The sequence below is a fragment of the Ipomoea nil genome, unplaced genomic scaffold (genome assembly GCF_001879475.1).
Source record: "Ipomoea nil cultivar Tokyo-kokei standard unplaced genomic scaffold, Asagao_1.1 scaffold0642, whole genome shotgun sequence".
Taxonomy (NCBI): Eukaryota; Viridiplantae; Streptophyta; class Magnoliopsida; order Solanales; family Convolvulaceae; genus Ipomoea; species Ipomoea nil.
The window spans coordinates 819,148-829,858 of NW_017617070.1; the positions used below are offsets into that span (position 1 = coordinate 819,148).

Here is a 10,711-nt window from a genome sequence, read left to right on the forward strand (position 1 = left end):
AATCCCTATTGTTACTAAACCTTAACTTTTTCTTGTAATAATAATGAGATGACATGAGCCTAAATGTTTTGATTTATCTCACATCCTATGAATTAGTTTTGCCTAGAATTATATGTTAATATAATTAGGGCAATTTATAATTATCTTTAATTTTTTTAAGTACTATCGACTCTATTACGTAGTCTATTCAATATACCTTTTCTATTGCTTGTAGTCCAAAATGTCAATATCTCACCATTAGGGGTTCAATCCAGTTACTTTCCTTCAAGAAGAGGCACAAAAGTGCAAATTGAATATTAATTTAATTAGTGTAATGCACGTATTATAACTAGTATAATAGAAAGAAATAATTTTTTTGGGTGAAAATAGGAAGTAATAATATGGATATGTCAAAATCATAAAACTCCAATGGCAAGAACGAAATAACATAAAAGGAGGCGTCCATTTAAGAAATGTGTTTGAAGTTTGTGTTCTCAGCCTCTGAATCTGCAAAGTGCGAAGTGTCAACACCGCGAAGACGGGTAGGATTGTGAGTTCCTTGAAGAAAATGGCATGTTTCCCGTTTGAACTTCTCCAAAGGGTCCCCTCCTTTTTCCCCTTCTGTCTTCACGCCAATCCCTCTTTTCTCTGACCCCTCAAAAAGCATAAAGAAAAAGCAAAGGAGGAGAGGAAGAAGGAGACAATCCCACTCTCTCTCAGATTCCATTCCACTCCACTCTCTCTCACACTCATTTTCATCATTCCAAAAAATCCTTCTTTGTTTACATTATCTTCTTTCCCGTTTGCTCACTTCCTTGTATGAACCAATTGAGAAAGCAGCCAAGATTCGAACTGGAAAGATCCTTGAAATTATCAACATCTAACCCATTCTTCCAAATCTTTACTTTTCCCCCTCGAATCCTGTATATTCAATTCATTCTTTCTCCTTTTTCTTTTCCTCATAAACCCTTTTCCTTGTCTGTTCCCATTCTTGCTATTGTATTATTTTTCTTGAACTTTCTAATACAGGCACATATATAGACACAGAAATACAGTATGCGGGTCTGTTATTGGATGGGGTGAGTTGAGATGGGTGGCGTAGGAAGAGTGGAGGTGATTGGTAGCAAAGGGTGTTCAAAGCTGTTTGTGGATATTTCTTCTTCATTCAGAGGGCTACAACCTCATTCTTTAGACCCACCATTGCCCATGAGCCCAGCTTCCTCTAACACTGTAGTAACAGAATCGAGGGTCGCAGCTCGATCCGTTGGCCCACTTTCTGGGCTTGTCATCTGTGTCACTGGATTATCAAAAGGTATACTATAATGCTTGATATTGCCTGCTTTCCTGTACCAGGATAAAATTCACTATTGTACTTTGTGTCTGATGGGTTATGATTGGATCATGGCACTTGTTTGGTTTTGCAATTATACAGTATTACAGTTTGGAGATATAATGTGTATTTTTTTTTTTTTTTTTTTTTTTTTTTGTTGTAATTTGATTAAATGGTTTATTGATGATATGATTTTGCTTTAATGTTTGGTTGGCAGAAGCCAGGATGCAAGTGATGGAAGCAACAGAGAGGTTGGGTGGTCAATACAGCCCACATTTGCATCCACATTGTACCCATTTGGTGGTTCAAATATCCTTTCTTTCCTCAATTTTTCAATTTCCCCTTTTCTAACTGTGAACTTGATTACCCATTTTGATTACCCTATTAGATGATAATATTTCCCCCTTTTTTCTGGCTATCTTCTTTTCCGTAGTATACTGTGTCTTATTTTTTAATAATCTTTTTATGGAATGGTGATTTAAGTACAAATGATGGGCAATAATCAACAATGAGGACATGGAATGGTGGAAAGAAGATTGCTAATTAGCTATCATTTTTTATATAGTATGTTTTTTCACTTAGTTGGTTTCCTCCTCCTGTCCAAACTGATTATATAGTTAACATCTTTAGTGCTTGTACTTGTATGCTTCCTTAATGTCTTTTACAGCTTTTGCGGCCGCAAATTTGAGCATGCCCTGAAACATGGATCCAAAACTGGTCTTTTGATTGTTACACTGGGTTGGTTTGTAGATAGTGTGAGAAATAATGGTAAGAAGTTCTATCTTTCATACATAGTTCTATTTCTAGTATATGATGAATACACTTCTTATGAATAGTTGTCTTCCATCCCTTTCTTTAGCTTGTTGGTACCATTTTGGTTCAATTGGCTACTGAAATAACTAAATCCCTATTGCATTTCTTTCTGCAGTGATAATGATGATGTCCTTTTAAGCTTTACTATTTCTGCCATTATTTGATGAACATTTTGTTGCTGTTGTTTGCTGCAGTTAGGTTGAGTGAATCACTTTATAGTGTCAAAGTTGCCGGAGAAGGTGTCTCTTTGGATGTTTTCAACCGAATTGGTCAGAAAGATGACACTCAGACTTCTTGTCTTCCCATGGGAGCACTTGAACATCACAAAAAATCCAACACGATTGAAGAGCCACAACAGAATGTTTCAGAAAGAGAATATATGAGAAGAACTACAGGCTCTCCTTTGTTTGGTCATTCATTTTATGTAGATGTTGGTGTGTCTGATGAGCTGCGTAGGAAGGTATACCTGGGTTGTATGATGGTTATAAATTATGGTTCATCATCTAGACTTGTTTTAGGATTTAAAGTTTTAACATCCATCCTTTTATACTAGTTTGATGCTAGATGCGTTTTTATACAAATGCCAATGTGTTAAAAGTTATTCCAAAGCCTGCGAATCTAAAAACATAATAAGTCTCAATCAAAGTTATATCCCTCATTTATGTCCATGTTTTTAATGCTAATCATTTTGTATATTGAGCTTTAAGAGTTGTACTATATAATTTTTTGGACAAAAATACCCCTACCGTTATAACTTCTGTTATCTTTTCCATTATTGTTACCATGCACATGCATCCACCATATATTTTCTTATATTCTTTAATGATAATAATATTTGTAGACATTATATATTGGATTATTATAATAAATAAATTTGATTTCATATAGATTTTAATTAGTAGAGATTTGTTAATTATTTAAAAAATATATATATAAATATTGGGCATATTTTCCGCATCGCGCATAGAAAAGACTAGTTGATGTTATATAAAGCTGAATGCCTCTAACTTAGTTACTTAGATCAATTAAATTTATCAGAGCTGCATTTGAGTGCTTCTCTCAGGCAATTTGTTGCTACACTTAGGTTGTTGAGGCGGCTTCTGCCCAAGGTGCTACTTTGGTGGATCAATGGTTTGTTGGTTGTGGGGCCAGTCACATAGTGTGCGAGGGAAATTCTATTCGGAAATATCTTGGTCATTCTACAAATATTGTTACAGTAAGTGCTTTTGCTATATGAATGTTTATAAGAGCCTAAATAGATTCCTAGATATGTATTCAATGGAGTTTTCTCCATCTAATATGATCTGCAACTTATCTCTTTCATGTCTCAGCCGTTATGGGTTCTGAAGACTGTGAAGGAAAAGCAACTGCAAAGACTTGTTCACATATCTGCTGATCTAGCTAAGCAAACGGGGATAATGGTTGAGAGTATTCAATCTGGCATTTATAGAGAGGTGTGTGTGCTTTACTCATTCTCTCTTACTCTCTTCCTTTGTCATCATTTTTTATGAAGATTTCCCGACACTTGTTGCTTTGCCATTTCAAAAGAATGCATGTCAGATATGTAAACATTACTTTAAGATGTATATGAAAAGCTTTGAAAGACATCCTTTTGGTGGGGCATGCCCATGGGTCAGTTTTGGTGGTCTGTTACCTATTATTGAACAAAGACTGTTAGTGAAAATCTGTTAGTTTCTCACTTGTCAAAAAGTGATCGCATTGTCACATAAGGAATCGTGATTGAGGGGATTGCATTTTGCTTTATTACGAGCAACGCAAAAAGTGTAACCCTAAGTGTGCTTTTGAATATTAAGCAAGGTCAACACAGTCAACAGATGAAATTGAGGGTTCAAAATGCCTTATCTCAGCTCCAAATTGCTTATTACTCCCTTTTTTGGGCTGGCAGGGGAAGAAAACGATAATAATGCCGTCTCAACCCTTCCTAGTTAAGCATACTTCTCTCACATTCTCCTCTCTCTGGGCACTAAGCAAGAGGATATTTTTTTTTTTTAATATTTTTAATATTTTTATTTTATTTATTTAAATTAATTAATACTCTGGATATTTAATTTGTGTTTAATTAATTAGTTTGGGCAGTAGGCAGTGGGGCTCTCCAGACTCCAGGAAATAGTTTTATTTTATTTTATTTTAAGTTAAACCTTAATTAATTGTTGTATTCTGTATTCAGTATGATGCTTGTGTTAAGATAAATATTAATGATTGATGAATGATGGAATATTATGAAAATATGATTATATTAATTTTTATTATGTTAATTGTAGAATTTGGGATGCTTGTCAAAGGCTGTTTCATCTCTTAATGATGTAATATGCTTGTATTGTTATATAATGGTGTCAATTATAATATTTTTGTCTTAGATATTGCATTATAAATTATTTATATATCATTCTAGATTATGAAATTTAATTTTGCCACGTCGCATTGCTTTATATACAAAAGCGACACTTCGCTTTGTGCTTTAAAGTGATGCGGAGCTTTGTTGCTCTGGTACACTTTTCACATTACAAAATGTTGAATTTGGAAGATGGAATGGCCTGGCGGGTGGAGAATAACACCACCCGCTAGTTAGGCGGAAGCAAGAATGAAGAATCAAGAATGAGAGAATGTATGTCTATATGAAACTGAAAGGTTATAATATATTCTATATTCTCTATGTTTCTAATACATAAACACAGTACATATATATATACAAATACATAACTGTAAATACCTATCCATAAACTAACACCTATTCATAAACAGACACAACCCTACAGATAAACCTAACTATTTAGTTTTCAACACAAAACATTGGTTGGTTTTTTTTAAGTTCAAAAGTGCTTGGTTTAGTTTGCACTGTTTTAAGATGAACATGCGGTTTGAGTGATTTACAAATACACAATAACTGCCTATTTTCTTACCAATTTAATTTAGACTAACCATCATGCTTTTCAATTGCCCATAAAAGTTATGTTTAAACAATACATGGAAGTTGAAGAAATGGTAGAATATTAATGACCTCAAAGTGAGAGAGAGAGAGAAAGAGAGATAGGAGTGTCAGAAATAGATCAGCAAGAGAAAAATTAGTAATATGGGTTTTAGGCAACAATGTTATAGTTGGCAAAAAAGTTATGATTATCAAGTTTGATATTGCAGTGTCTTGAATTGTTCTTGAAACTGCAAGTTGTTAAGAGGTTCAATTTGGATCTTTTGAAGAACTATTGTTAATGATGGTATCAAGCTAGACAGGTAGGGAAGCGAAGAGAAATGTAGCAGGTGGGCAATTACTCAAAGGTAGGATGGAACTTTCAATTGAAAGTTGAGATATCTAGACTCCAGACTTCCAGAGAGTTGCCATTGGACAGAAATAAAGCAGCAAAGATAATGTGTAAAAAATATTAGACCTGCCACTTACTTAGCATGCCTCTTGCAGTCTTGCTTGATCGTTTAAAAATCCTATGGAGGTTGAGTAATAAGTGCAAGCATGGTTGAATTGCTTGGTTTATAGATTTCAAAAGCCAATTTTATTTAATTATTATATTTATGAATTTATCCAAAGTTTCTTAACTGGCTTTCAACAAAGCCGTAATGATTCCATTGAGGCAAAATGGCAATAAAACAACCATATTAAAAGAAGGCCTATGTGGTGGTGCAAATGACACTTTCTGTTTCCCTTTACCCTCTCTTCCACACCCTTACATGTAAATGAAGAGAAGAATTAATTGTGGCACCCATATTGTGCTCAGAACAAAACTTCAAAAACTAGGATCAAATGTTTCTAAGTGTCTAATCATCCATACATTAAGTTGGTTATCTTTTAATTATTAAAGCTTTGGCAAGCAGAGTGAAAAGGAGAAAGAGAAAGCTTTTAGCTTGATTCTTCAGTCTTGGTTTTGTGCATTGTATACTGGATCTTGTAAAGCAAAGTGAAAGTAAATAGGTGCTTTTAACTTTGGGTAGTAATGAATTTACTGTGATTTGTTTTTTCTTTTCGATCAGTAATTTTACAGTGGTAGTTTAATGTAGTTCAGAAGTGTAGTTGAGTTTTTGTTCACAGAATCTCAATGAGTTTTATGTTAGCTCCTAAATGTTCTATGCTTGTTCTGCATGCTTTGACTAATAGCACTTCATCTTGAGTTCTGCCTTTTCCATATTTTCCTTAACAAATTTTAGATGTTGAGAATCCCTTTTTAATTGCCTTCAGGAAATAAATGAGGATATTGTTCTGCAGGATGATGCACCAAATTCTATGTCTAGAATAAGTCATGAAGAGAGGCAAAAGATCGTGAACCTGGCTAAAGATGGAGTAAGGAAGAGACGGGGTAAACGTATGCAGGTAGAGATTACTATTCTCATCCAAGGTGGTTTTGTCGTTTTTAACATGATTCATCTGCATGAAATTGGATATATTCGTTGTATCTATTTCAATTGCAGACATGCCAAACCCCTATGCGTCCAATAACACCAAGTAGCCTTTTGGATTCCATCTGCTGGTCAATTTCGGAGCCAACTTCAACTGCCTCTATTTATATGGACTCTTCTAGCGTCGAAGATGCTAACCTGCAAAACACATCTGTCTTCTATGACGCTAAGGAGGATGGGAAGGAATCTGAATTTTCATTTGTCAACTTATCCCGACCACTTAAGGAAAGGTTCGGTTACGTATAAGATATGAGAAGTTATTTATGCATCTGTCATCTTCCCATTCTACTTCACTCATTGATGAAGCAGATTTATAATTCACCTAATGATTTCATCTTAATGTTCATGTTCAAATGCAGTGAGAAATCAGAGCTGGTGCTAAAGAGCCACTTTCTTACCATACTGTTTCCAGTTGACCGATTTTCAGAAATGGGTCCTTGCTCAAGAACATATTTCAGTGATAATAATGGCTTTAAGTGTCTGCAGGTCTTGGATTATATATATGCATTTTACCAGGTAATTCATGCTATTCCCCCACTAATATTTTAAAAGGAAATGCTTCTGATTTGTGGACCCAAACCATAACACCCCTCTCCCCCCACCCCCCACAAAAACAAAAACAGAAGAAGCAAAAAAAGACGGAAATTTTTTAGGGTGGTGAGTTTGCTAATTTCTAGAGTTTGAGAAATGGATTCGTTTTCCTTTAAAGTATTTAAAGTAAGCACTGTGCCAAGACTGTTGTGCATCCTGGATAAATTTGGAATGCTAGAGTATATTAAGGGTTAATGGCAATGGAGATACACATTTATCGTTGTTAAAAGCCCCACATTGAAAATATAAGAGAGAATATATGGCTTTATAAGGTCATGGGTTAGATTAGTAATTGACTGGATTCAATCTTTTAGTATGATTTGACCCATGTGTTGCGCATTATAGCTCAGATAACACGGTATGCATGCTTATAACTTATAAGAACCATTTTCCTATGAGTACTTAAGAACCAATTGTGGCTCCTATGAGTACTTAAGAACCAATTGTGGTCTTCCAATATTTAAGATGCACAGATGAGATTTTGTGTCTTATAAAAGCCCAAAATCGCGCATTTGGTGGGAAAAAAATATTGACGCATGATTAAGAGGGGGGTAAATTAGGCATGAGATATTTGTTTACTTCCTTGTAACCCATCAGAGATCCTCCTCTATTCTGTACTTGCACACGCCTCCCTCCAGCCTGGTCCGTGAAGTCTCCAACGTTGTGCACTACCGACGTCGACACCCAGCTGTCACCCTCTGTTGTTTGATTCACTACCAGCGTCTGCAAGATGCACACCGCTACCAAGGCACGTGGAACTCCTCGGTGAGAAGGTATGTCGTTTTATTCTAAAATGGTAGTCTAAAACATACCTTTTAGAATAGAGGAGGATTTCTGACGGGTTACAAGTAAACAAATATCTCATGCTTAATTTTCCCCGCTCTTAATCATGCATTAATATTTTTTTCCCACCAAATGCGCAATTTTGGGCTTTTATAAGACAAAATCTCATCCGTGCATCTTAAATACAGTCGTTATATTATAGACCGCGGTGCATGTGCACCGCGGTAAAAAACGACGCCGTTTCTTTAAGTAAAGAAACGGTGCGCCGTTAGAGTTAACGGAGTCCGTTTGTTTGGTATATTAAACACCAACTGACACTACAGTATATCCAAACCGACACTGCAGTTATATCAAAATGATACTGTAGTTATAGTGAAATGAAACTGCAGTGTATATAAACTGAAACTGAATAACATTTCACATATTTGAGTGTATATTGTACAATGAAGCTGTAATTATATCAAAATGATCATTTAGTTGTGTTTTAATGAAACTATAGTGTATATAAAATAAAATTAAATAACATTTTCACATATTTGAGTCTATAAATATCGAATGAAACTATAGTTATATCGAAATGAAACTGTAGTTGTGTTCAACTGAAACTGCAGTGTATACAAAATGACACTGAATAACAGAGTTACTTTTTGCAAAGGGTGCGAAACGGCGGAAATAAACACTGTTAATTTTCATTTAAAAAAAAAGACGCGCGGTGCATAATCGATTATGCACCGCGGTGCATAATATAATTTGCCTCTTAAATATTGGAAGGCCACAATGGTTCTTAAGTACTCATAGGAAAATGGTTCTTATAGGATTGTTAGCCTATATGGGTGAGGTTCGTATGAGAACCAACCTCCCATGAGTACGTGAGAACCAATCTCATCCATTAAAAAAATAGATAGGGATTAAAAACACGCGTGTGCATATTAGGTATTATGATGTGTGCATATTAAACATTACCCTATGTTGCACACAATACATGCTTAATATGCACACATCATAATGCCTAATATATACATGCGCGTTTTTAATCTCCTAATTAATCTCATTCATAGATCTATTCTTTTAATGGATGAAATTGGTTCTCATGGGGAGGTTGGTTCTCATATGATTGCTAATCATATTATATATATATATATATATATATATATATATATATAGAGTAATAATCAAATGAGACGGCCTCTTCCCGTGAGACCCTTTGTAAACGGGAACAGGTGGATGCACTTGAACATTGCCTTCAAGTGCATCCACCTGTTCCCGTGAGTCCTATGAGACCCATCGAAAATGCACACAAGCTACTACATGAATGCACACAAGCTACTACATGAATGCACACAAGCTACTACACGAATGCACACAAGGTAGATTGTGTGCACTCATGTTGGGCGAATTGCACACAATCTACTCTATAGTAGCTTGTGTGCATTTACGAAGGGTCTCACGTGACTCACGAGACTCACGAGAAGAGGTGGTCTCATTGATTATTACTATATATATATATATTGTCATTGCCTAGGCGACTAGACGGTCAGTGGCACCTTGCCTTGAAAGTCCGCCTTAACAGCAATGATTATAACAATCTTTATAATGGCCTAAGGGAAATATGGGCATATTCTTTGGGCAACTTCTAAATTACACAACCAATTTCAAAATTGTGCAAGGTGAAACTTTGGCATAATAAATGGTTGTGGTTGAAATTACTTGCTTACAAAATGTAGAAATATGGATATATTGTAGTGTTCTTGCCAGTGGTTTTGGTTCATTCTCCATATCATTGTTTGCTTTATAAGGAATGCCTTGCAGCAGCAAGTTTAGGCTTTTGTTCTAGGAGATAGCTTATTTTCCTATGCAATATAACGACGACTATTGCCTGCACAGGAAAACATGTCTATTCAAGAAATCGAGGTAGCCATTCACACAGACTCCAGATATGCTGATAGGCTGCGTGCTGTATATTGCAGCCGTGAAACCACAGAACGTGGCTATGCGGAATTCAAAAGGATCGAGTTTATGGGTAGCCGAAAGAGCTTTGAAATGTTGAAGCGTGTTTCTGGGGATAATAGTAGCAATGTGTATGAGTTGCTGATTAGAGCTTGAAGGCAATACAGAAAACTAAATCACTTCTTTGGTTTATTATGAGTGTCTTCTTGAAAAAAAAAAAGCTGTAAATATTTCCCAACATAAAAAAAAAAAAAAAAGTTTTCATGCTGTTTATCCTTGTGCATGCAATCTGGACAATGATATTTGTTTTTTTGGTGTGTTCTAATTGGAACACAACCATTGTTGTTATTGATAGCTGTTTCTTGTGTAACAAATCAGTTGACAGAAAACTAGTGACAGTCTGGCTAGTCTTGAGAGTTAAGATGAACAAGATTATCTTGAACTTGGGTAATACATGTTCATTTTTAGAGCATCCCCAATATTAGTGTTTTTTTTGATAGTTTTTTTATGCCAAGTAGGTGGAGAAAATGGAAGAAAAAAAAAGGAAAAAAAATTAGTGTGAGAACAAGGAAAATAAGTGTTAATAAATAAGTTTTTTAAACAGAAAATCAAGAATGGAAAACAGAGAATGAAAATTGAAAAATTAAAAAACAAAAGATTATTTCTGTTAATAAACGGGCCCAAAGACTCTACTAGAGGACTGGAAAAGCATTGAACACAAGATTATTAAAGAACTACAATTCAAAGGACTGTTATGAAAAATTTGTGAGTATTAAAACTTTAATCTCATTGTTAAATGACAACCGTTATACCGTGCATCAGGGTGCATATAACAATGTGCACCTT

The 10,711-nt window shown here is 35.1% G+C and overlaps 1 protein-coding gene across 3 annotated transcripts; it reads left to right on the forward strand.

Moving 5' to 3' along the window:
- Positions 1–449: 449 nt before the first annotated feature.
- Positions 450–10,239, forward strand: LOC109174631. Of its 3 annotated transcripts, XM_019323896.1 has the most exons (11): positions 450–1,291; positions 1,527–1,618; positions 1,975–2,077; positions 2,317–2,582; positions 3,207–3,338; positions 3,454–3,576; positions 4,029–4,067; positions 6,327–6,458; positions 6,557–6,774; positions 6,904–7,060; positions 9,803–10,239. In XM_019323896.1, exons 1-11 carry the CDS (start codon positions 1,069–1,071, stop codon positions 10,019–10,021), a joined length of 1,704 nt encoding a protein of 567 aa, XP_019179441.1. In that variant the 5' UTR covers positions 450–1,068; the 3' UTR covers positions 10,022–10,239. The 3 variants fall into 3 exon arrangements, with proteins under 3 accessions (XP_019179441.1, XP_019179442.1, XP_019179443.1); XM_019323897.1 differs by lacking the exon at positions 4,029–4,067; XM_019323898.1 differs by lacking the exon at positions 4,029–4,067 and having other exon boundaries at positions 452–1,291; positions 6,354–6,458.
- Positions 10,240–10,711: the final 472 nt, after the last annotated feature.

Excerpts from the sequence above, each read along its gene's own strand:
- LOC109174631 (XM_019323896.1), top strand. The coding sequence starts at position 1,069 with ATGGGTGGCGTAGGAAGAGTGGAGGTGATTGGTAGCAAAGGGTGTTCA. Across the intron at positions 3,577-4,028 it reads AATCTGGCATTTATAGAGAG|GGGAAGAAAACGATAATAAT; the intron begins GTGTGTGTGCTT and ends TTGGGCTGGCAG. Across the intron at positions 6,775-6,903 it reads TCCCGACCACTTAAGGAAAG|TGAGAAATCAGAGCTGGTGC; the intron begins GTTCGGTTACGT and ends GTTCAAATGCAG.